The sequence below is a fragment of the Haliaeetus leucocephalus genome, unplaced genomic scaffold, assembly GCF_000737465.1.
Source record: "Haliaeetus leucocephalus isolate CR32 unplaced genomic scaffold, Haliaeetus_leucocephalus-4.0 Scaffold866, whole genome shotgun sequence".
NCBI lineage: Eukaryota > Metazoa > Chordata > Aves > Accipitriformes > Accipitridae > Haliaeetus > Haliaeetus leucocephalus.
In genome coordinates this window covers 624,170-650,918 of record NW_010973302.1, presented here as the reverse complement: position 1 = coordinate 650,918, position 26,749 = coordinate 624,170, and the positions used below count along the sequence as shown (strand labels likewise).

General features: G+C 44.0%; 1 protein-coding gene across 1 annotated transcript in view; it reads left to right on the top strand.

The window, feature by feature from the left end:
* LOXHD1 (lipoxygenase homology domains 1) overlaps window positions 1–26,749 on the top strand; it is a 125,565-nt gene that overhangs the window by 82,164 nt on the left and 16,652 nt on the right. The window contains exons 31-36 of the mRNA XM_010582978.1: window positions 822–1,030; window positions 5,713–5,898; window positions 8,654–8,781; window positions 13,214–13,331; window positions 20,149–20,326; window positions 25,868–26,053. Coding sequence (XP_010581280.1) covers window positions 822–1,030; window positions 5,713–5,898; window positions 8,654–8,781; window positions 13,214–13,331; window positions 20,149–20,326; window positions 25,868–26,053 — 1,005 coding nt within the window. The remainder of the gene's footprint in view (window positions 1–821; window positions 1,031–5,712; window positions 5,899–8,653; window positions 8,782–13,213; window positions 13,332–20,148; window positions 20,327–25,867; window positions 26,054–26,749) is intronic.

Below are 26,749 nucleotides of genomic sequence, written 5' to 3'. Positions count from 1 at the left end.
CAAATGTTCTGGGAAATCAAACCTGTATTCAGTGTCTAATTCTGCACCGCCCGCTTGGCTTACCCAAATGAGCTTTTGGAAAGCACTTGAAAAACAGTCTGGCACTTCCTCTCTTTTAACAGCTGAACACTAATTTCTGAAAACCACAGAAAAACCTGCCTTGGCCTGAAAGTTTTTCTCCTAATCAATATTACTATGCAATGTATAAAATTATTGAGTGACCCACCTTTAAGACAAGGATTATTCATAGTTTGCCTGGATTTGCAAAGGGATGCTGAAACCCTGAGCTGCCACATAGATCACAGCAATCCTTGAATAAAGCACAAAGGAGAACATTTGCAGTTGTACTGGGACATTCAGGCAGTGATAGTTTACCTGGGAGTCAGCACAGATTTATTTGCCTTTATTGAACAGTGAGCATAAGATCACTTTGGTCTAATAGCCTATTTAAGATTTAGGTGCTCAGCCTCATCTTCAGGAAGGCCTCTCGGTGTAAATAAGGATTCAAACCCTTTGCTGTTCTGTCATCACTTAGGGAGAAATTTGGACTTATAACCTTCTTGCAGCCAGTAGGGTTGTCTGGGGAGACTAACCCTTGCAGAATTCTGTCCCAAGTGTGTATAGGGAAGAGGTCTCCCTTGCACATTTGTAGCCCGATGCAACATGGTGTTATCCCTTCTCCAAATGAGTTCGATGGGATGTGAATCTATTTACTGTGCAAAACTGCTCCCTCTGACGGGACGAGTCCGTGGTTTTGTGAAGTCTCATGTAAATGCGTATGCGTGTGGGTTTCCTGATGATTAAACCTCTGTCTGTTGCAGTGATCCCGTACCACATCACCGTCACGACGGGCACAGAATATGACTCCAGCACCGACAGCCGAGTATTCATCATCATCATGGGTCCTCAGAAAGTGCAGACGGAGAGGCTGTGGCTGGATCTCCCAGAAGGAAAAGACGAGTTTGCAGATGGTTCTGTAGAGAAATTCTCTGTTTGGGGCCTAGATGTCGGAGAGATCAAAAAAGTGGAGGTACTTTGTGAATGCAGCGCAAGTACTGGAGGCACATGAAATACGTGGCCAAAGAAAGCACATATTCCTGTTATTCTTAGCAGTGAAGGAAAGACACCTGGGTCTAAAAGGAATGTAAACAGGGATGTGCTAATGAGATTTCACATGTGTCTGAACCTCAAAATAAGTACGCTTTATATCTTGCGTAAAGATACCAAGATCCTTGGGAGGCAGAAGATAATTTTGAATTATAAGGAAGTTGTAACTTGTCCCATCTCCGGCACTGTTTTGTCTTAGTCAAATCCTGTTATTGACAGATGCAGTGAAGGTTCCCAGGATGCAGTCCTCCATCAGTCTTTTTCCTAGTTGATTTTTATGCTACTTCCAGTTGGGTTTCATAAATTGTGCCTGCAGTGAGAAACACATCTTGTATAATTTTCTAGCTAAACATGAAAATTGTTTTCACAGCTTGGAGGACCCAGGCTTAGAGAAGAAAATTAATCATCGTTCATAAGTAACGTGCACAAATAGATTTCAGTACAGGAGCCATTTTTTCTGCTATGGCTCAGGGAGACAGAATTTGCATAGACTTTCCATCACTGAGCTTAAACTTCACATGAATCTTCCGGAGCGTTTGTGTACATCATTCTTGTTTCATACAGCAGTTCCATCTCCTGAAAGCCTGCTCCAGCCCCTCAAGTGCTGAAACCCACAGGATGTGAGGACTCCAAGAGCCTATTTAATTTTATTTTTACCCCATGCCCTGTGTTGCAGTAAACCTACCTGTTGATGCACATGCTTGTGTATTTGGAGGAAGATGAGTGAAAATAAAAAGATATAGAAATCCTAACTAATTAAAAAAATTTTGCCGTTGTACGTCCTCTTGTAGCAGCTGATAGACTGAAGCACTCCCATTATCTTTCATTCAGGCAATGGATTCTCACACCTTGAGAAGTCTCCATACTAGATTTGAGTTTATTATTAAGCCATTTTCTTAATGCACTCCAAGTGCCTGCTTATTATGAGTATTAGTGGCACTTTCTATCTAGCCATCTCTAGGTCAAACTTTGAAAGTGAAGCAAGTACATAAATCCTTCTCTTCAGACTGTGTGCACATGGAAACAGCCATGGGCTGGGACAGAGAGGGAGGAAAAAAACCTCTATAACACCTCAGTGTCGGGGAGACAGAAATAGCAAGCTGAAGAAATAAATAGGATGCTGGAAAAGACACAGTGAGTAGGGTGAGGAAAGGACAGAAAATAGGAGAAAATAGGACGAGACACTTGGAAATAGAAGCAAGGAAAAGAAATAATTTGGAAAGGATTACAAATGGGAAAGAAGAGAAAAAGTTGCAAATGAAATGCACGGAGTTAGAAAAAGAAATAACATATAGCTTTCAAGCCGCGTGACGTTCTTCTGCACTCTTTCACCCCTACCCTCAGTGATCTCACCAGTCTACTGCTTCACCTCTTGCTCATTTTTCCCTTTTAGTTTGTAACCCCCCAGCTCGTGGTTGGAGGAGCCATCTGCTCCTGGCCTTCTGCCTTCCTTCATGCAGTGCCCTCTGCTTGGAAGGTCTCTTCTTGCTGATCCACATCCCTGCGATGACATCGATGTGCCAGTCTGCTGTGGTTGCCATGGAATCAGTCCATATTTTCCTTGTAGAAAATTGCAGTGTTCAGGGACACTGCAGAAAATTGCTAGTTATCTACTTGGGAAAAGTGAGGAACAGTTCGTTCTCAGATTTGGCATTTGGCTGCTTCTGGAAGGCAAGAAATTCCGAATATCAGTTACCATGTGAAAATAGCATAGCATGGGGATTAAGATTCCAGAAGGCCTCTGTAGAACCAAGGTAGCAGACTGCAGGATTTAGTAGGATCGCAAGATTTGCAGCATGATACCACTTCTAGTTCGGTGTTATTCTCCTGCTGCAAATATACTGTAGTGAAAGCAGAAACAGTGGAACATGAAGTAATTTGAAAGGGGCCTATTTATACCTGTCTTGTAAGCCTACAGGTATAAGATTTACTACTGGGGTACTTTAATAGACATGCTGACATGAAAATAAATAATACAACTTATTTGGTATAGGCACTTTATACTGTGTTCTTAAAACAAGTTTTAATATTTCTTCTCCTAATGAATGAAAGTGTCTCTGTCCCTAGACTGCTGTTGCTGCAGAGAGACACAGGTATGTTCAGAAGAATCCTGCATTGGTCTGCACTTCTAAACCACTTCTGGTTCAGAGCCTTTCACCATCACAAGCACAGAGTAAAATGTGGTGGACTATAAAGTGTTGCAAGTCCATTCCCTCACTGACTAGGGACCTGATCCTGGAAGACCCTCAGGTCTCTCTAATATTCTCTGTAGCTTCCAGAATAAGCAAGGAATCCCATTTTTTGGGCATCTTTTCCTTCTATTTGCCACTCAAATTCTCTCCCATTTTCCCCTGTGGCTGCATTCGGTTTCAAAGTGATTGTGAGCTGCTCAGTGCAAATTGTGCATCTTACTCTTGGTGATGTGAAGTACTCAACAGTCCCTCAAGGCCGGTGGGAATGAGTTACACAGATTTTCAAACAGCCCAAGGACAAAGCTGCCTTTGGAATTCTGTCATTCTAACTTAGTCCAAACATCTCAGCTCCAAAAACCTGTTGTGATATTGGTATGCATGTCCAGGCTACGCTGCTGGTGTGGCCATGGCTTTGGATCATCACTGTATTGGCATGGTCTAGCTAAAGATTTGCTTGGAATTGAAAGACAAATCCCAGCGCTCTGCTCTAAAAGACCAGCCATACGGAAGACTCAGCACTGGACGAGTTTATCCCAGATTTTTACAACGTCATTCTTGGAGCCCTTGGAAATCTGCTTGTGTGCAGGTTTTCCAAGGCAGCTTCATGTGCAGGATGCTTTTTTCTGGCCAGTCACTGATACTAAAGGAGTTAAAGGTTGCTGCAAAAATCTGATGCCTAGCAATGTCTGGGAATGAGGCTTTAGGAGGTGACGGTAACGAACCCAAATGAGCAGCAGACTTTCGTGGGCTCCTTGGGATTTTTCCTCTGGCTGCTCTGTTCCTGCTTCACTCCAGAGCCATTGCCCTGAACTTTCCCCACCGCCTCATCCATGCCGTCCTGCAACAGGTCTTGAGAGGCTCTGTGCAGTCTCGGAGGGGCTTTGGTTTTGGACAAGGGCAGTCAAGCTGGCAGAGAGGGAATGGGAAGGCAAGTGTTACATTCCCATTCCCCTCACACCCCAAGAATCTGAGAATTAATGCATCCATTGTAGACTTGAATTTCCCTAGTGGTTAACTCTAATTTTCTGCAGCTGCACAGACATTAGTATAGTAATAATACTCCTAATAGCAGTGATGGCTGAGACAGATAAAAAAGATCACTTGTTTTGGGGAGGAAAAAAAAGATACCACAGATATATCACCCCAGATGAACCTGTTATTAAAAATTATTTTCTGAGCAACCTTAAATATCCTAATAATTTAAAACCAAAACCAGCGAGAACTAAAGACCTCATTTGGCTAGTAACAACAAAAACAACACTTGCTCTGAAAATAATGAACTGCAGGTAGCTCTTTTATTTAACTTTTTATATACAGATAGCTCATTGGAATGACTGATTGACTGACTGAGTTTCATACATCAGCTGGGATACATAATTATGCTTTTAAGCCTGCCCCCTCATTAATTGCCCATGTTCTTTAAGAGGGACACATGCAGTTTCTTGGAGAAGTTTGCACCATCAGCATCCTTTTGCTGCTGATATACCTGTAGGAACATTGCTTACTGCTCTTCACGGCCCTTGCCAAATTCAGCTCTAGGTGGGCTTTGGCTTTCCTAACCTCATCCCTGCACACTTGGGCAGTGTCTCCATATTTCTCCAGGTTCCCTGTCCCTGCTGCCACCTCTAGTATTCTTCCTTTCTCCATTTAAGTTTTGTCAGGAGCACTTTTTTCATCCATGCAGGCTTCCTGCCACTCTTGTGTGGCTTCTTGCTCTCCAGGGTGGACCTTTCTTGAGCTTGGAGGAGATGGTCGTTGAAAATCAACCAGCTACAGATGTAAGCTCCATCTGTTGGGTCCTATATATACAAACATGGAGCTTTTGCAGTTTAAGGAGATGGGAAGCAGAGAAACAGCTTGATATGTATAGTTGACTTAGGTGTGGACTTTTGAGGGAAGGAGTGCTTGAATAATACATGTGGGTGTTTGCGTAGCTGCATCTTTCATATTGGCTACAAAGCTTTGGGTAGTCGCTTCTAAGCATTGCAACAGCAGTGGAGGGGTTGGAAAGGTGGAGGAACGGGCCTTGCAGAGATCAGCAAACTAGCAGATAGAGACCAATGGAATAGAAGTAGAGCAGTAAGAGACTGAACGTGTTTTCACGTAGGTCAGTTCAGTCTACCTCTCTTACTTTTGGGACTGGCAGTGTCCAGCCTTCCCCCATGTTCAGCAGCTGACGACCTGAGCTTCCTTGTCCACATCAGCTGCCGTGTACGCTGATGTCTTGCCTGTTGGGCAGCAACAGCATGAACGATTTCACAGCTCCCTCCATTCCACCGCAGAAGTGGTTTGTGTGATGGTGTAGGTAGTCAACACTCTTAGCCCTTCATCACTGGTTAAAACACCCGATCGGGGTCTCTGCTCTGAAGAAATCCCCTTTAACAAGCGGGTGGTTTCTTGCTGTCTCTCACAGGTGGGGCATGACGGTGCTACTCCTGAGAGCTGCTGGCTGGTGGAAGAGCTCACCATCGTCGTGCCCACCAAAGGCGTCATGTATAACTTTGTCTGTAAGTGCTGGCTGGCCAGAGACAAAGGTGATGGACTCACCTCACGGATCCTCAACATCCTGGATGCGGACTGCGTTAACGTTGGCCTCAAGGTAGGCTCTAGGCTCATCTTGTATCTTTAGCTGCTGCATGGCCCTGTGCTGATATAGGTTGTGTGCCAGCACTTCTCATACTTTGACTTCTGCACGTGGTTTGAGCCTTTTATTTGCAGAGGGTTTCTTTGTTATTTCTTTAGCAAAACCTTTAGGAATGGTTTAGCATCATTACCAGTTAGAGCGCTATTTAATAATGCTGGATGGATGCAGCCATGGCATAGGCAGAAGAAGAGGGTAAGGCAGAGCAGGTAGGATGCGGTTCAGCAGCGTGTCCTCGTTTTGTCACCACACCTGGAGCACCCACTGCCATCACCCATGGAGTTGGAGTAGCTGCAAGGTGAACACCTTTGTGCAATCTAATTCCATCGTGTTTTGTTTGAGGAGATACTTCTAACAACTTGTCAAATTAGAGCAATGGAGATCTTTTCTTCTCTGCATAGCGTGGCTACATATCAGCTTTTACGATATGGGATAGGGAAACTGAATTCAGTTAGAAACTAATAATAATTGGAAGTTGTTAAAACATGGAGACATTTGTAAGCTTGATCTTTGAAATGAATAACTGATTAAAGTTGAATAAGCAATGAAAAAAACTATATAGTCTTTTCATCCATATATATGAAATTTGAACTAATGTGTGCTATGCCATATTTCAACCAAGTACAAATTGGAAAGCCGAGCTATGCTGATTTTGGATGTAAGATTTATAACAGAAATAACAGTCTGGATGAATGGGACAATAATACCGTGTTTAATACCTGTATGGCAATTTAAAATCTCTATTGATGTGTTTCTATTTACAGTGAGGTTACGCTTTCATAGTACATTAATTTTTCTTTATGCTGCTCTTGATTCCCAAGCTAAAGATATTCTCCTGAAATCTTTCTTGTTCCCCAGACACACTAAAATGTGATAACATTTTTAGCATCTGTGAAGGATTCAACAACTCAACACAGGTTTCAGTGGTAGAATTGACCAAAGAGGGAAAAAACCCTCCCTCAGACTGAATATCAAGGTTAAAACCGAATCTCTTAAAAACTTCCTATCAGTTGTTTAACCTCCCAGATAAGGTTTCCAAGCTTCTATTGGTGAGCTGATGGCTTGCCCGTAGATTGAAGTGGATGTTAATCAAGACTGATGTTCAGTTTTCCTTTAAAAGCCCAATCCTGAATATTTATTTTCATAAGCATGCCAAAAATAGACACATCTAACTAATTTTTTTCTATGGTGTTGGGCCAGAAACTTACTGAAAGGTTTGAAGGAAATCAGGGGAGATACTTGAGACATGAAATCAGAAGTGCGCATTTGACTTTCTGATCAGTCTCCTAGTTGAGGGAATTTGGGACTGTTCTCTCATAAACAGCTGTAGTTAGAAACTGATTTTAAATTTTTTTTTTAGAGTTCAAGAAGACTAATACATTTAACATCTTTGGGAAAGTTAATGCTTTTTTGTTTTGCTTTTGCTTGACTCTTGCACAGCCATACGTACCCATTTCAATTTAATTTTCTTCTTGGCTTGATATTCCCTTTTTGTGCTTTAAATTGAGTATTTGCCTTCCCATACATAGAGAAACTAGTCAATGTCCACCACAGTCATTGAAAACCTTTAATGCATCGGTAGAAGAGGGTTTTTTTTCTCCTACCTATAGCAAATATGATGCTTTGCTATGATTTAAAACATGCATGGATGAATATGTGATGGACAGGTTATTCAGAATTGAAAAAAACATGAAAAATAATTTTTCTATGATGATATTCTTTTGCACTGTTTATTTATGTGGCAGTCACAATTCAGGCCAATAAAATTTGCCTAGGAGTGCACTATTTGAAGTAAGTTTTGTTGTGGCTGTTTCTTGATATCCTTCCACCTCTTAAATCCAGAGGTCTTGTTACCATAGGTACGATCTTGAAAGCGTCTAAGTGGCTGAAAAGTCTTAATGCCACTGACAGCCACTGGGACTTGCACGGTTTTGAAATATTTTATTCTGAATCTTACTATTCACATGTCAGGAGAAAAGAGCAAAGTTAGGCTAATAAAGTGAAAATGATGCAAAACATCTTTTCATAAATTGACATACCTTTAACGTACGAGATCTGGGAACACTCTGCATTCAATGCAGAGGTGTGTGTCCCACTGGGAAATAGGATAGCTGCATTTTTCTGCTGTAGAGGGTGTTCAGATGTATAGACTTCAAAACTATTAGCGATGTTCAACTAAATGTGGCCCAGATAGACACCAAACACTTCAGGGAAACATTTTGCGGTCAAGGGAAATAAACAATTGGGACTTTAGGTGATGTTTTTTAAAAATGGCAAAAGTTTGGTGTGGTACGGAGGTCTGGAGTGCTGGGAGGTGGCCGGGAGGAGATGCCAGTAGCAGAGGGTTGGAGATCTACCCACTGACGTGAAGGTTGTGACTCCCGTGGAGAAGCAGTTTATCAGGTCTTCATCACTCTCCAAGCATATAGTTGTCAAAATGAACGTGTCTCTCTCTCCGAGTCTATCTAGGCTGAGAAAATCTGCAGAAAAAGTCATAGATGAGGCAAAGAGGAAGGTCCCGTAGCTAGTTTCAATCTTTAACTTTGCCTCTGAGAACCACAGTGTGGAGAGAAACCAAGAAGTTGTGTTGTAACCATTTCTGGCAAAGAAGTAAATCTCTTGCAAAGCCTGTCTCGCCTTTTGCCCAGGCTTTTGCCTGGGTTAAGGACAGCTGTTCGAATGAGATATTCTGATTGTTTCAAATTCTCCCCAGATCCTCTACGAAGTCACGGTTGTGACTGGAGACATCGAAAGCGGCGGTACCGACGCCAGTATTTTCATGACTGTCTTTGGATCCAATGGGAACACTGAGGAGATGCAGCTGGAAAAAAATGGAGACAGGTACAATAACTGTCATTTTTGTTGGTTACAAGTGGAGTGATAACAGATTCTAGCATCAAGTCAAGAAGCACTTGAGGCTTTGATCATGCTCCCACTGAAACACAAAGATAAACTCCCATTGACTTTATACGTTCAGAACTGGGCCCCTTGTAAGTGTTATTGTAATTTATTTAGCAGAGCAGAGGAAAGGAGAGCACTGTGTAGCCAGGGAAACCATCCTTTGTCATTTGTAGAAGTTTTGTTCACCCTGTTCCTCAGTGGCTTTAGAGAGAAGTATTGTGAACAAAAATATGAATTGTGAAGTCCTGCATCGGCTCCAAGAGAAACTGTGGACGTTGCCTGAAACCACAGGTGCAATTTCAGCAAAACACATCTTTTGTGGAAAAATAAGTAATTTAATTTAGACATTATTTAATGGGGATACATGAGTAACTGCGCAGTGAAAGAAAGACAAACCAAGAGGCACACACCTGCCTTGGGAATTGCCTGTGATGGGAAGGTGCTGACTTTCCTCTGTCTGCTCCTCCCGTTCGCTGAGCTGGCCAGATGTCAGCCAGCTTGGTCCAGAAGCCGCAGGAGGGATGCCAGAACCTGAGCTGGTAAGCGGAGGGCCCTGCTGAGAAGTAGGCTCTGTGCCATGCTAATGTAACGGGGCGGTTTTGGAACTGGAGCTGGCTTGTCTGCAGCTGGCACGAAAGGGACACACAATGACATCTGTCTGCCCAGATGTGGCCTTACGGTGGAGAGAGATGGAAAGGGGCTGCGAGCTGCGCTGCCTGCTCTCATTTTACTAAAAAGGTGAAATCTTATGTTTTCTTCAGCAGAACCAGCTATCAAACACTGTAACCCTAGTCTGACACCAGTGCTTCTGTAAGCCAAAAAAAGCCACGTGCCACCGACTCATTTCCTAACACTTTCCTGTTCCTTTCTAGCACCAACCTCGGTACAGAAAGTTTTGGCATGCTCAAGAATGACCATGGCACCACCCATCTTTTAGAGACTGCTTTAATCAGGCTTAAACTTAATTAATTGACTACCTCTGATCTTATTCAGCAAAGCAGCTACAGAGCGTCAGGAGAGCTGGAGCGTTTGGTCACACAGTTCGAGTTCAGCTTGCTGAGGTGACACTGGACTTTTCCCCCAGCCTCCTGGCGATGCAGTTCCTCCGCTGCAGTTTTGCATATCACATGTGGGCTGGATAATTGAAGATAAGGCTCCCTGCGTAGAGGTGTTTGCTCAGGGGATGTTTTACTTGCAGCTGTCACAGCAGAGTGGGTGTCTGGGCAAGCGTGTTCAGCTATGCTTGAAACTTTCATGGGTTTAGTTAGTAACAAGCACGAGCCTTGTTTGCTCTGAAAAAAAAATGCAGCAGAGGTGCTGCTGACTAAAATCTCCACGAGAAACATGGCTGAGTCTCACAGAAAACCACAGGTCTTGGACCTGCTCTCCATCACAGAGAGACATCCAATGTGTGGGGCAATGCACCTGCGTTACCAGCATGTCTGGCTATCGGTGACATCCCCCTTCCAAGACCCCAGGAAATCCCAAACTGATCTGTCTCCCACTATTTTAAGCCCAACATTCTATTCTAGTAGTTGGGAAAATGGACCATGGCTGTTTGTGTTGAAAAGTAAAGCAGACTTCACATGAGGGTACATCAACCAAAAACCTCTAAAAGGGACCAAGACATCTCCAGCCCCTCAAAAGAGGATTTGCAGTTTTGCTCCACCTGGCCAGGCAACTGATATCCCTAAACTATGTGGCCTATAAAAAAACCATCAGATTAGTCTATATGGGTGGGATGGATAATCTCTGATATAAGGATATGAAAACGCAATAAAGGAGACCCACACAGTTTGTATGTTACTAGTTGCTTCGGTTGTGTTCTGCCAATAGAAGATCTGCAAAAGGTGTTGAAAAACTCATTGGGGCTGTATAAAGAAGAAGGATATGTAAAACACAGCTACTAATAAGTTAATAACCCCAGGATGCTGTGCTATTCTTTGAGGACATCCTGGCACATCTCTGCTAGCTGGAGGTGCTCTGTATCACACCTCCAACAGCACAGAGCTCTCATCATCTCATTAGCACCCTCTGCAGAGGACCTTCATGTCCCCCAACACGTATACTGCCAGTTTCCACCCCATTGCCACCGGTCTTCATCCAGATGTTAACAGCACAGGCTTCCCCGGCTTTTGGTTCGCACGGAAATCGCTCCAGCCTTTGCGCCAGCAGCGAGGGGTGCAACCGCGCGGTAGAAGGCACTTCATCTTTATTGGGGCCATCCAGTGCCAATTCACTCACAGCAGCTTAGTGCATTACGAAGAACCGTTTGTCTAACCTGCTGCAGATTTAAGGCAATTTTAGCTACATTACTGTTATTGCCAAGACCTCTGGGCAATAGAAATATTTATAAGTGCAGGCATGGGTAGGAAAGCTTAATGAAAACCCTCAGATAAATGCTTCAGTGTCCTGGAAAAGGAATAGCAGCAGTCAGCTTGTCTGGGTACTTGTTCCCTTCTCAATTTTTTTCAGGCTTATGTTCATGTTCATATAAATTAGGGATAGGAGAGAGCTCTTGGGTCACCCAGTTTGTCACTTTAGCAATTGCTTCCCTCTAGTACAATGGCTTCTTGGAAGTAGCAGGTGAGTATCAGCCTTACAAACTGTAAACATGGCATTTACTGAAGATAAATAATGGTTTATTTTGCTAACAGACTGTTTAGCTTAGAGTTGCTCAGCCTGGCAAGGATCGGAGCGAGAGACTTCTTTGAAGCTTTGTAGGTAATAGTGATTGTAATGAAAACTGATCATAGGATCATGGGATAATTTAGGCTGGAGGGGTCACACCTTTTTCTTAAATAGATGTGGAAATAAATCCAGTTCAGGCACAAAAGCACATTCTCTTTCTCACAGTAAGACAGGCTGTCTTGGTATCCGGTGCCACAGAAAGACAAATAACAAGAGGGGAGTTTTTCAAAGAGCAAACATAACCCTTAATAACTGGAAATGGACTGGGACCAAACCCCGCTATCCAAATGCCTCTGGGAGTGCAGGGAAAGCAATGCCTGGATGAAAACTGAGAGGCTCGAGCCAATCCCTATTGCTAACATCTGCAGTTTTGCAGGCTCAGATAATGGTGTGAGGATAATCACATTCATGCTGCAGGGTGTAATCTGAGCAGAGGTTGGTAAAGAAATGGGTTTTTCTCCATATCCTGGCACTGCACAGCTATAGGAGGCTGAGTACATTGCCAGGAACGAGATATCGTCGTTATGGATTATTTATATTATGGTAGTGCCCACAGTTTGCAGAGCTCTCCCCAAACCTCTCGGCAGACTCAGGTAACGTTACTCCCAAGGAGAAGTTTGCATGAAGGAGGAACCTCAAGAGCAGAATGGTCACGGTGGTGCTTGGTAGACCCCCTGGATTTGGCTGCCTTTCTACTTAGCAAGGGCTGGATTTCCATCTCCAAGCCCACAGCAGTTCTGCCAGAGTATTTGGAGGGCAAACCTGGAAGATACACTTGCTCTAAAAGTGTAATACTGAGCCTGAGGCAACACTTTTACTGGAGCAAGGCTTTCTTCCTAGCATCATTGATGCTAAGAGGGAGGTAAGGTAGCTGCGGTCCTAGCTAGCGTAATATCTTCTTCAAGAAGCATATGTTAGCTGTTTTTCCCTTTTTCCTGCTTTCTGCTGATTGCTATGGATGAGCAGCTCCTACACATCCTAGTGCCTATATACAGCAGCCAAGCATAGGGTAAGATCTTGTGTGCAATGTTACACAAACCCACCCCGGTTCTTACCAAAGATGGAGCTAGTTTGCAAATCCAAATTCCTCAAATTCAGCAGGAGAGTGCGGGATGGTCAGTTTTGGCTCCTTTCTAACACAGTTTGCCTGTGCTTACTAAACTTAGGTGTTGGGCTCTGACTTGCAATCAGGTTGCCATTTTTAGCTGAGCTGCAGCAACCGTCTATCACCGCGGCAAATGCAAAGTTACGCGCTGCATCTTAGCGAAAGAAGATTAAGTAAAATTGCTTTGCCTTCTAGTTGGGATGGGCTAAGGGGCAGGCACGTGGGCAGATGCCAGGAGGAAGGCGATGTGCAGAAACCTGACTTTGTCTGTATTGTTCTGGTTACAAACAGAGTGATAATGTATGCTACAGGCTGCCTGGAACGGCTCCAGGTGCCTTGTATGGGCTTGATTTTCCCGGGGAGGAGGAATCCCTGTCAAATCTGTGCTGAGGTGTCTTGCCAAAAACACAGTAGCTGGTGATCGCAGGACAGGAAAGCTCAAGTCCAATAAAGTGCACTCATAAACTTTTAATTTGAGACTGTTGGCAAGACGCGAGTTGCAGCATGGGCAGGGGATCGAGAGGCAGCGATGCCGTAAAGCAGCGGGAAACCTCCTCAGTCTTTCCATCCCTCCAGGTTTGAGCGAGGCCAAGAGGACAGTTTTATTATGGAGATCGCCGACATCGCACCCCTCAGGAAGATGAGGATCCGGATGGAAGGGAAGGGGACTCGCCCACACTGGTTCCTGGAAAGGGTAATGCACTTCACATCGCGTATTTCTTTGCAACCTGCTTGTGTTGAAGCCTCTCAGCCTTTGAGAAAGAGGAGAAAGGCTGCCAGTGACTCGCTTTTATTAATTTCCTATGTTTTTTCCATTTGGGTTCTCATGGTTTTTTCCTGCAGGAATTGAGTCAAAAAAAAAAAAAGAGAGCAAGGGCAAAGCTGTGCTGTAAAGCTTTACCATGGTCTCTGCTGTTAGGTCTCACTCTCCTCCCCTCTGCAAAAGAGCTTTGGCTTGCCATCCAGGGCACCTGCAGTATTTTCTGGTCCCTGGGATGTATGTCAGCTCCTGCAGACCCCTGCCAGGCTCTGACCCCGTGGGAGAGTGGATCCCCCTCTGTCAGGCAGGGACAGCTAGCGTGGGCCTGGGCTGGGTGGGACATTTCCAAATAATCCATCCTTTCAGGTGAAGCATCCCATCTCTCCCCTTCCCTTCTCCCTCTAGCACACAGGCAGATTTCTTTCTTTTCCTGTTCATACAAATAAGGTGTCGTTTTCTTCTTGCATTTTGAATAGAACATGCAAAACGGCTCCGGCAGCTTCTGTTGATTGCATTTTTTCCCTACTGGCCTATCTTGCACAAAAGCACAGTGCTTGCCTTTATCTCCTCTACCAAACCACCAGCTCCTTGTAAGGATCACTTCTATTTGGGCAGTTAAATGTAGTTTGCTTGTTACTGGTCCCTATAATTATATTTCTAAGATAGAGATGGATCGATGTGCTGATTCCACACCACCAGATGTGATTAAGGGAGTCACACATCTCTGCCATGTTTATTTAGCATGTTTTTTCTGGAGTAGATATCACGCTGGACTTCTGTATTGTGAGTTGTTTATGAGAATAGGTTAAGACCCAATAGCTTAACCCATGGTCAGAAAGAATAGTGCACGATTTTTTTTATTGAGTCCTTCATCCTTCTCAACTAGTCTGAAGCTGTCCTTCTTTTTCCCATAAATAATGTGTTTCTAAACGCTGGTCCTAGGCGACCACCAGTTTCCAGTGAAGAGATGAACTGCTCTTCACCTCCATTAGCATGGTCTAAAAAGCATTTCAGTACCTTTTTTACTTGAGCAGTACCACTTTGAACTTTTTTCTCGGCAACTCTTGCGCAGCTTTCCAAAGCATCAGTCCTCCAGCATATATCTTCAGAATAGATGCCACAGACACACAATTTTTCTCTCTGTGCCTAAGGAATAACTCAATCTGTTCTCTGATTTGATTCAGTCATCTTGGTCAAGCTCCCTTTGCCAGTTCCCCGATACTTTCCCCTGAGTTTTATAAATCATATTCATATAAAATGAAATCAAATAAAGCTTATTCATCCAGAGACATTCCGGATCTTGCAGTCATGAATTAGTAATAGCTCAAAGGCAAGGGACGGTGGCATCTTTAGTGGCAGGTAGCACCTTCCCACCTTCCTGGTCCCAGCTCTGTCCAGTCATCCAGCCCGCTGGACTGTCCCACCCAAAGCAAAGCTTTCCCAGGGAAGTGGGCAAAAAAGTCTCTCATTTGGACCCATCCGATGGGTTTATAGCCCTCCAGAAGCAACAGGCGGACCATGCATGCAACTCTTTTAGACCAGGATTTTAGAAGCTTTTGAGAATTGTACCCGTAGTTTCTCTTTTTCTTAGAGAAACAGAGCATGGAGGATCTTCTACCTCCAGTGATACTTCAAGAACTTTATTTATTAGTTTTCTTTCCCACCTTCCCTGCAAAGGTAAGCATAACATTTGCATTCCCAGGCAGAGAGTGAGGACAGGAGCGCTTTGGAAGAGGGGAGGAAGGATTTGTGTTCTCTGATTTGTATTCCAGCCTTGAAAACTTATGTAGCCTGGTGTGACATGAAAACTGATCTGAGCCCATTTCCATTTCTGTCAAAAGTGCATATTAAAACTGCATAATGAAATACTTGTGGGGGTAGTGCTAAACTCTCAGACAGATGGTTCACAGTTAGTGCTAACTAGCACAATGAAATGAGAAGCTAGATTAAGCCATCAACCCCGTAATTAACCATTTGTTGCTCCATTTATCTACAGGATTTTCTCAGTTTTCGTGTTCTATTAAAATAACAATAAATGATCTTTTTAATTCTCTTCAGTCTTTTTGTAAACTGTTGCTGGTCATAATTTATACTGCTTTTAGTTTACCAGAAATAGAAATGCATAAATACCAATTAAAATGCATGAATTATCAATGATGTTGTACACAGCCAAAAGATTCAATTTACAAGCAGGGAAGCAGTCATATTTTTTTTTCTGTCTAGATAAAATACATTGAAACTTCATTCAGAATCTCAGCAAAGTAATGAACTTGGTGCCAAAGATTCAAACTGCACCAAAAGTGGGAATAAGTTTTAAATGCTGATACCTAGCCCTCCAGAGGGAACAAAATTTGTTTAGTGATGTGTTGGACCAGAATGAATATTATTGATTGTTGCTATGCACAGAAAGACATACCGAAAACTCTCCAAAGCTGAACAACACTTTCCGATCTCACAACTGCTGGGAGAGACTTAGAGTTTGGATATTTTCCTCTGACCTAATGCTGAATCTCATGTTCTTCCACATCAAGCTACCATGACACTGCTCTGTGTTTCTGAAAAATCAGAGAATAGAATCATAGAATCATGGAATCATGGAATCACGGAATGGTTTGGGTGGGAAGGGACCTTTGAAGGTCATCTAGTCCAACCCCCCTGCCATGAGCAGGGACATCTTCCACTAGATCAGGTTGCTCAGAGCCCCGACCAACCTGACCTGGAATGTTCCCAGGGATGGGGCATCTACCACCTCTTTGGGCAACCTCTTACAGTGTTTCACCGTTTCATTGTAAAAAAAATTGTGACTTCTAATTAGGAAACTTATCTAAATACATGCTTTGGAAACTTCCTCCTGGGAGAGCTGGTTCCTCAGTCCACACGATGATTTCACCTGCTGCCCAGTGTTTTAGATACAAAGCTGAAAAGCTAGAAATAAGAAAGGATGAAAGCTGTCTGAGTGAAATAACAGGAATTGTGAGACTGTTGAATTCTGCAGAGTTGCTTCCCTCAGAATTTTAATGTTACTTTGTGCTGTCAAAGCCAGGCAGATAAGAAGCTGCCTTAACGAAGCACTAATTGCATTGCATTCAAATGTCACAAATAATCCTGAATGTGGGACTCAGTCTTTATTCAGTTCTTTTTCCTTTATATAAAAGAGATTAAGAGAATTTGAGACAATTCATTATATAGCTGAAGCTGACTGTTATTCTTTGCAACAGAGCAAAGTCTTTTTGTTTTACAGTCAGAGGAGCCTGTTTTTGAGTGAAAGACTAGAGACATGCAACAGAACCATAAAAACCTGTGGTTGAGTCTTTGAAGATGAATTCCAGGATGAAGGTATTTTGGCGTTAGTGGGGTGTGAGACCCTGCAGAGTGTGTTTTACACTGCAGCTGGGAGAAGGCTGGGTAGAGGTAAATCAAATGATCGGACGTGTCAAACCTTTCTGTTACAGCATACAGCGCACAATTAATTTCAAGTTGCTGTCAGCTACGATATTTGCTCAGCTAGAAAGCAAGTGATCAACATTTTATTCATATACACTGCGCTCACTTTCTTTTCATTGTTTATAGATGTTCTACAACCCGGTTAAAATCGATGCATAATTAGTGATAAAGTTTGAGCTTAAAAGCATGCAGATTGTCCACAGCAAGTTCCAGGTACCCTAAAAAATATTTAGTTGCAACGTAAAGTAGCAGTCTCATTGCCAAGCGGCAGCTAATTTTTCTGAGAGGAACAGACAGAAAATAAAAATACCCTCAGCTCAGCTCCCTGAGATGGCTTTCTTGACCCTCACAATCCAAATCAACATCCTGCATCATCCTGTGTGTGTGTGCGCGACACCCACAAACATCTCCTTGTAGGGTGGCGTTCATTTTGTGCTGTTTTAGTCATCGAAAAAGCTATGTTTGGCTTTCACCTCGTCTACCAAACTATTTAGGCCTCCTCTGTAGTTAAAAGAGAGATGGATCTGAGAGAGGGAGAGATGCCTTGAGTGGTTGTTCGCCTGCTCCCAGCTTTGTTGGGATGTGCTGCTTCCCTGGTGATACCCAGCCCGACCATCGACCGTAGGGAGGACCGATAGGATGCTCTTGGGCTGGATGCCCGGCGTTTAGGCGATTCGTGCTAGGTAAGGTAGGCAACATACCCATGTAGTGACTGAGCAATCAGCCTACCACAGGTTTCCCACTACCTCCACGTCCCTTGCTGTGATGTCCCCTGAGCAAACGAAGCTCGTGAAATGAATCTCTGCCTCCTGTCTGCTCCTCTCTGGAGCAGCGTCCCAGAACGAGATAGCAGAGGCTGCTCTCTCTCTCTGTGCTAACCGCTTACATGAAGCTGAAATCACTCATCCTGGGTGAGGGGCTGGGGACAGAAAGAGAGGACATTTTGCTCCAGCAGTTTTAGTAGCCAGACAATTTTTTCCCAGACAGCATCTGGAGCGTTGGGCATGGGCTGGTTATTTGTGAGAGGGCTGATCTCTCTGCCTGCGAGTGCAATCCAGCTGGCAACTCTAATCTGCTTCTACCCCCCGCTGCTTTCCTGACATTTCCCTGCAAGCTTTGCTCAGGACGTTTCAGTACTAACAGTGTCGCTGTCATTCCCCAGCAGGGCAGAGGTAGAGCTGGCTGAACTTTTTCCAGCAAAGAGTTTATGCACCCAGGGGGGGGAAAAAGGCATTTTCAGTCCACCTGAGATTATTCAGGATTCAAATTTGCAAATTTTAGCCAAAGAAAAGTTTCTAGGTTGGAATCCTTAGAGGATGTAGACGTCGTTCACGCATCCTTGAGGGAGGAGACTTCATTCTGGTCCGTGCCCCAGCAGAGAGGGCACCAGCTGGGGTGGTGGAGACCTGATTTCTGCTTGGTTCAAAGCAAGGATTTAATTCAACATCTCTTGACTCATAGAGGAGTTTTTTGACCACAAAGTAATAGTGTCACTGGCTGTGAAAAAAGCAGCTTTTTCTAAAGTGGGACAGCTTCCACAGCCCAAAATGTCCTGTACCTCTGGGATGAAGGTGCTGTGTTACAGTTCCCTGTTTAGCATCAGGCAGAGAGAAAACCCCGGATGAGTGCCCTACCCACAGGACTGTACAATGCACAAATAGCACAGCTACTGCTTCAGCTTCAGTGTAGCTACCGCCATCCTTAAAAATCATTTTTTATAACCTGGGGCAATGTTCTTCTTTTGAACTGCCAAAGCTCCGGCAAAGCTTGGTTGGGGTCAACAAAAGGCCATGGACTGGGACACATGCAGTTTGAGGACAGAATTTGAGCACATTTTATCTCAAGATAAGTTTTATAAGTTTCTTAGACTGATATATGAGAGTGCAGTGGAAGGTCACTAAGATAGTCAAGGGGCTGAAGCATATGGCATACTAGGAAAGGCTGAGGTAAATGGAGTTTTAAGCCTTGAGAAGAAAAGACTGAAGGGGAATCTATTTGCAGTCTTCTGCTGCTTAAAGGGAGGTTACAGAGACCATCAATCCAGTCTCTTCTCGGAGGTGAACAGTGAAAAGGCGTGAGGCAATGGACACAAGTTGCAACATGGAAAATCCTGATCAGATGTAAAGAAAAAAATCTTCCTACTGAGAGTGGTGCAGCCCTGGGACGGGGACCCAAATTGCTGGGGGAATCTCCACCCTTGAAATTTTCAAAACTCAGTTGGACACGGCCTTGCAGTTAGCCACGCTTGGCGCACAAGGTGGGACTAGACACCTCCAGGTATCCCTTTTAACTTAACATTTTCCACGGCTCCATGATTCATTTCTTCCTAATATCACGTCACACTTCTCTGATGTGTCTGGGCTCACGCTTCCATGGCCTTTGCAGAAATATATCTTGCCAGACGCTGTTTCCTGATGCACTGCTATACTCAGGTACGGTCTCTGTTTCTGTTAGATGGTACCACAAATGGTAATTTGCAGCCCTGTCTCCTCTCTTCCCCCCAACTCCCCCAGTTTAGTGAGAATTTATGCTAGGGTTTTGCTGTAGGCAAGTGTAATGCCTTTTTCCCGGTGGACTGGTGCTCCACTGAGCTCATGTTGAATAGGACACATAAAGGTGGGTATCTTATTAGGTGTTTGGTGGAGCAGCTCACAGGCTTGTTCTAAATAGGTTCCTATTCTGTTCTTATGACCACAGCATCTGAGCTCCTTCCCGTGACACATTAGACAGTGTGACTAATATCTGTAGCATACTGTTTGTTCTGTCACCTTTTCCCAGAGGGAGAAATGTGTGAAACATTAAGTTTTGCTGGCCTAATTTTATCTTGTGCATTGCTTTAACTTGTTTGGGGTTGGTTTGCATATCTTTTCAATGATTGCTGTGTGTTTGCACAGAGGAGGCAGGCAAAAGAAAGATACTGTGTACTTCAAGGAGAGGTAGTGAGGTTTTTAATTACTCTCTGTTACTTCTTCTTTGGAGTGAATTCCATACTAGCTTCCAGGAAAGGTCTGTCTCTCTTAGAGATAAGCTTATGCCAGAGGAGCAAATTTCTTCCTGTGCTTTACCCCATGCATGAAAAGGTCCAATATTCTGAAGACTCTTTCTCAGGTCAAGTCAGCACAGCACATATTGTCCATATGAGAGAGCTCCATTTATCCCAGAAGAGCTCAGTACAGGTTTTGAAGCTATGACCAAGCTCTACCCATGTCCCGCCACACGGTGCACTTTACAAGTTTAAACTTTGCCCTCATTCAGATGGTAGCTGAAGTTTAGCTGAAGTTTTTTCCCTTGTTTTGGCTCTTTGCAGATCATCCTGAAGAACCTGAGTAATCAAGAAGTGGCCACATTTACCTATGGTGAATGGCTGTCAAAGCTGAAAAATGCCAAGGGAAGTCTTGTGTGTGAGATGCCAGCTGTCATAAATGGCGAGCAGATGATGGAGGACACAACATACACTCTTCAGGTTAAAACCAGTGATGTTGGAGGTACGTCCATGGTGGGTATTTTATGAGTCTTCGGGTATGAAGTTTGATTTTTAGCAATGGAAAACATCTCCTGCTTAATCTGAAATTATGTTAAGGAAAGCATGATTTAGCCCTAGTGTGCTGGAACACCGGCATTTGGGCTGGCTGTTCATCATGACAGTGTTATTCTGTGGGATTCATCTTCATCTGAGCTCTGGGCATAAAATATTTAGACACAAGGCCTAGATTTGACTGCTCGCTGCTTCCTCTGAAGACACCTTAACAGAAGCTATTGCCAGACTATTTTCCAATGGTCAGGAACCCCCTTTTTCTTTTTGGTCAGGTCAGGTCCATTCACATAGGATGGGAAAAAAAGGCTACAGTCAAAGCTGGTGGGCTCCAGGTATTCAGTCAGCCCTATCTGCTTTGCCCGAAGACGACAGCAATAATTCACCCTCCTTTTCAAAGTGTTTTGAGACCATTTATCTCAGGCTGTGAAAAACCATCCCTAAATGCACACCAGCTAGAAGAGGTGGAACAGAGTATAAAGAACGCTGCAGAGCTTCAAGAGCCAAGAAATGGGATTTCTATGTCATTTCCTGGGATCACTGCCTCTTTTCATGAGAACTTCTGTCAGGCTGCTAAATGAAAGCTGCAACCACATACAAGCTGCCTTGTGCCAAAATGGGACAAGTTAGACATTATCATGCAGACACCTTGTTTGAAAGGTTGACCCTCAGAGGGGATTCTGCCACACCAGTGCACATCATCACCTCCTGATCTCTACCTCTTTTTTTTTTTTTTTTTTTTTCCCCCTGGATTTACCAGTGGTAATTTAGGCTGCTTGTGAGGTTTAATCTAAGAATATCAAAATTCCCCTGGCAGAGTGTCTTCGTGCCACCTCACCATTTTTTATCTATATCTGCTCTGCCTGCTGCTTGTCTGAAAAACACGTAGTGAAATACGAAAAACAGAAGACAGAGAGAAAGATTTGTTTATGTATCTGGCAATCCATCTAATATAATGGTAGATCTTTCTGTGACCTTTTTGTGAAATCCAGCCCTAACTCACAAAGGCAATGGAAATAGAAATGAGAGGAGAATAGAAGATGACAGCAACAGCAGACAGATCTGCCCTTCCCATTGAATGAAGGATGACCGGTATTAATGATGAAGCATTTTATTTCATTTTGAACAGCGACAACCAGTAGGGAAGAGCAGATTACAGAGAGGTTTCAGAGAGTCTGTTTATGATTAGATCACACAGCACACTGACATAATGCTGAACTTTATCCAGCTTATCTAAAGAGGGTACAAGTCATGAACCATCTCCCCTCTTTGATCATTATGTATTCCACGATTACTCCTGGTTGGACCAATACAGGAAAAAAGATGTTTTATCCTTGATGGTTAGTTTAAACATATTATATCATCTCCTGCCACACTGACATCGTTTAGGGACAGCAATTCTCCACAGTGAATAGAACCAGACGTGTTTATTTCTAGGCATAAAGTTTTTCTCTGCAATAGCTTTCAACTTTCCAGTGCACCAGAGGCATTGAAACAAACAAACAAAAAGAAAATGTAGGGTAGGATTCATCTCACCTATTTGTCACTCTCAAAAAAATTATACTTGTGGTATTAACTCCTTCTAGGCTAGACTGTCTCTGGTCAATTCAGGGACCAGAGGAGTCTTAATCAGTGGTCTGGATCATCATCTGGAGGGTCTGTGTCACTCTGTCTTCATCAGATTCAGGCAGAGCCTGCACAATTAAGTTAGGCTGGATGGCTAAAGTTGGGAAAAATGAATCCCACAAAAGATGTCCTGCAGTGAACTAGAAAGCAGCAGTCATTTCCTCGCCACCATGCACACATATTTAACAACAGTCCTGTTTTACTTTTTCCTCAGAGAAACCTTTGAGTTACAGTTTGACTTTCCAGAAGTCACTCAACTTGGATGATCATGTAACATAGAGGCTGCATCAGGGAAAGTCTCCTCTCTTGCAAAGGTCAAATCTCCCTTTCAAGGCTCAAATCCAGAGGCCACCAGAAGTACCTCAGATGGCAGCTCTCAGAGTACACACAGATAAGGCGAGAAGAGGTTGTTACGGCAGACACATCCCAAGTCAGATGGGTAATCTTTGGTTAAAACCAAGATCTTGATTTACTTTTGATCTTATAAGAGAAGTAACTCACAATCTCCTTTTCTTCAAAGTATGACCCACAGACACAGCTGCAATAGAGCCGGACCGCCTGATGGCTCTTTTTGTGGCACAAAAATGTCCTCGCCTGTTAATTTTGATTTACACAAACTTTCTGTATTCTATATGCAGGCGTCATATACATGGTAATGCGATAAAGATGGAGAAAGAATAAATACTGCTTTCTCATTTTCCAAGCATTAACGAAGCAGGAGGTTTTTCTCTCTGCTGTTATAAGATTAATTAGTATGTTGTCAGCTCAGTTACAGCCTAGAAATTACATAATTTAGGACAGTTGGTGTCAGTTCCTAGTGCCTTATACAAGTCTCTGTTAAGTCAAAAGAAGGACATTCTTTGGCCTCAGAAGGCTGTGACTCAAGCTTACAGTTTGCTTAAAAATAATGCAGCTGCTCAATAAGATGCATAAAATCATAGACACTTTTGTTGGAAGGGGCCTCTGGAGTTTATTTCATCCACCTTCTTGCTCAAAGGACTATTGCCAGCACTAGGTCAAATCAGTGAAGACTCTGCCCAGCCAAGTTTTGGACACCCTCAGGGATGGTTGTGCCACCACCTCCCCAGGCACCTGATCCAGACCTGTACCATTTTCCTAAGAAAATGGTGCCCAGTCTGAACCTTCCCAGCAATTTGTGGCTGTGGCTTCTTGGGCTATGGTCTGACATCTCGACAGCGGATGACCCTGTCATCGTTATCACTGTCCATCCACATGGTCGAGGGGTCCTTGTTCACCTGCCCCAGCTCACTGCCCTTGGCCTCTCCTCACAGTTGTATGCCCCAGCTCCTGTTCATCTTGGCACCATCTACTGAGCCCTCCTCAGTGTCTCAACATGACCCAAGGACCCAAACCAGCACCATGGTCTGACTATGGGCTCCTCAGCGCTGAGCAAAGGGGGTAAGAGCTCCCCTTCAGCTGAAGCCATGCTCCTCCTGATGTAGCCAAATACATGGTTTGCATTGAACACTTGAGAACTTGCTGTTAGCTCAGATTCAACCTGAATATGAATATTACTGCTATAACCTCTGGGTCTTCTTCAACTCCCCAGCATGTACACGTGCAGGGTTTAGTCTACCCCAGATGCAGAACTTTGCATTTCTCCTTGCTGAACTTCATGGGATTTCTGCTTGCCCGGTCCTCAAGTTTCTCAAGGTCCAGCTGGGTTGGAATTCTGCCATTCAGCACGTCAGTACTCCCCCCGATTTAATGTTAGCCAGAAATCTGCTGAGGATGCGCTCTGTCACTGTTTGGGGTGTTGATGGCGAGGTTCAGTGTTGCAGACCCCGGTATCGACCCATGAGCTATTGCACTCATTGCCAGTTAAGGCTTGTGCAACCACGGTACCTTCATCTCTTCAGCTGTCAAATTTGTTACAGTTCCTAAATGTGCCTGACAGTTTCCTGGAATCAACAACACCAACAAAAAAAAAAATCAGAGACCCAAATAGGTGAAATGTACATTGATTCAGCAATTTCTGTTCTTTTCTTTCCCATCTCCTGCTAATTGCTTGTGAGGGAAATGTCACAGCATGAGGCCTTCATAAGCTTCTTCCTGCGGGGAAGGTTTTGCTAAGAAACAGTTGGTTCTGTGCTTTTTGAGACCTTGCATTAATTGGGAGCCTGCTCCTTGTAAGGAAATGGACTTCAGTTTGCTTTGTTCCTCACCTCAGCAAGCTTTAGGGTCATAAAAGGTACTGCCAGATGAACTGCCTGAATCCCTGATGCTTCCTCTTCCTTCTTAAGTCCTTCCCAGGGAACTGCTGAAAATTAGCCCCAATTTAACACAGGCAATTTTTTCACGTGGACACCAAATGTTGCTTTGCCTTTTCTCTGTATGACTCTTTTTCTCCTCTTCTTTTTTTTCTTTTAGGTTTTTTTTTTCAGTCCTTCTACAAGAAGGGTTGTGATTTATTTCTAATTTCTGTATTCAAATAATTATCCCGAAGAAGTAGTAGCTTTCTCAAAAAGTTTTCAGTCCCCCCAACTTTGTCTCTGCATTGTGTTGTGAATGGAGCTGTGGGAAATACTGTCCTTGTGGCCCAAAGTGGATTTACAGTACTCTTGTGTAAGAAATGGCTTGGCAGGCGGTTAGAGTTTTCAAAGCTGGGCTATCTAACCGAGGGCAGCAGATGCTGGGTTTCTTTGTAAGACAGATTTGGGTTTGATGATCTTATTTTCATTTTCCAAAATGTCAGGGCTTTGGTTCTTCACACAGCAATAAATGTCTGCGCATGTGGAATAAAATTTCTTTCTTTGCATCTGCTTTTTTATTATGGCATCAAAAAATGAAAAGCAATAATTTTGGTCAAATTATAAATAGTGCCAGGTAAAAATGTTGTAACGCTTTCAAGCTATAATGTTCGTAAGATCACTGCAGGTGATGGTTTGGCCTTGAACTCTCCAAAAGTCAGGAAAATTGACAGCACGGCTGTTTTATGCAGCAAAATATGGACAGTAATGGGCATATGAAATTCAATATCAGGTAATAAAGATCATCATAGAAATTATTCTTTTCCTAACATATATAAATAAGAAGAGGTGGGAGTTGATGGGGCAAATTGTTGTATGAGAAACTGCGAGTTTTTCCATTAAATGCAGCACGGACAATATTTTGAGAAACAGGAATACAGAAGGAAGACCTATGGGAGGGGAAAGTGGGCCACAAAGTGCTGTAGTGGTCTGGCTGATGATCTACACTTTGCTTTCAAATCCCACTGCCATCCAAGACAGGGAAAACGGTCCAAGACAGACCCCAGCTGAAGTGTCCTCGTTGCCACAAGACAGCTTGGAGGAGGTTGTGGGACTGCAGAAGAAGGCCAAAGTCTGGAAAAGGGACTGTGGCCCAGTGGGAAGCCCAGGACAATGTGTACTAATACTTTGTAGCTAGAAACGTCAAAATATGTTCTTTAACGCCCTTTTACAGATTGCTGGGTGTTGCTGGGTAAGTCGTTTTGCTTCCCAAGCCACCTTGGAAAAATGGAAGCCACGGCACTGACATCATCTGCAAAGCAACGCGATGCACAGTGCTCCGTTAGGAGCAGATACTCCTGCTTCTTATTAATATTGCCATCATCAGGGTCACCATACCTGGAATGCAAGGGCGAAGCATTCCAGCTGTATTTGCGGGATGGGCTCGAAGGGCTGGCGCGTTAGCTTGTTAGTGTCCTCCTTGCAGGATGCTGCACAAATTCACTGAAATTCGTCGGCTGTACCCACAGAAACCTGGGCATCACTTCAGCCTCTTCCAGCCTGCCTTTGCTGCCTCCTTTTCCATGCAATTAGGGGCTGGGTGTCAGCCCTACATGGCAGGCTAGCTCGTGACGATGTGCCTTGCTTTCTCCTTCCAGGAGCTGGCACTGACGCCAACGTGTCCTTGATCCTGTTTGGGGAGAATGGGGACAGCGGGACCCTGGCTTTGAAGGAGTCCAACAAGTCTAACAAGTTTGAGAGGAACCAGATGGATGAATTCAACTTCTTGGACATGTTGAGCCTGGGAGATCTCTGCAAAGTGCGGATCTGGCACGACAACAAAGGTCAGGGCAGTGATTTGAGGGGGTGGGAGAGGCTGGGACAACGCTTTCACTCGAGGAAACACATCTTCTTCCATGGAGATGGGGCAGGCTGAGGGCACCGTTCCCAGCTCTGCTGCAGGCTGGGTAATCCCAAGGGTTTTACCTGGATCCTATGTCCCATCTTGCCTGTCTAGACATACCCCCCCTTCACGCAGGAGACCATCTCCCTGCACGCTGGTGTAGCATCTGCTCTAATGGGCCCTTAGCTTCAGTGTGAGCTTACAGCCACCGCTGCAGCACGGATAACGATGGCTCCTCCAAAGCAAAGCCATCCAGCCTGTTATCCCAACACTCCGACACTCTTAATGCAATAGCTTTTTCACAGGCCAGTATGGCACTTTCCTAGCAATTTAATGCTATCAGCCTGACACCGACACATGGGGTAATGCAGCCTGGCATAACACAGTGAGCTTTAGAAGACAGAAATAAAGATCTGTGTCTGTCTTTATTAAAATCACTACATCAGCAGGTGAGTGTGCAGTGCCCTGCCGAGAGAGATTCTGACATTTCCCGGCTGCTGGACACCCTAACAGATTTCAGAAACAGGAGAGCAGCACTCAGTACCGCTGCCATAGACATGTGTGTTGTTATTCAGGTACCAAGCAGCATCTTGTAACAAATGCATCACTCGCACTGCTGCGATGACATCCCATCCCA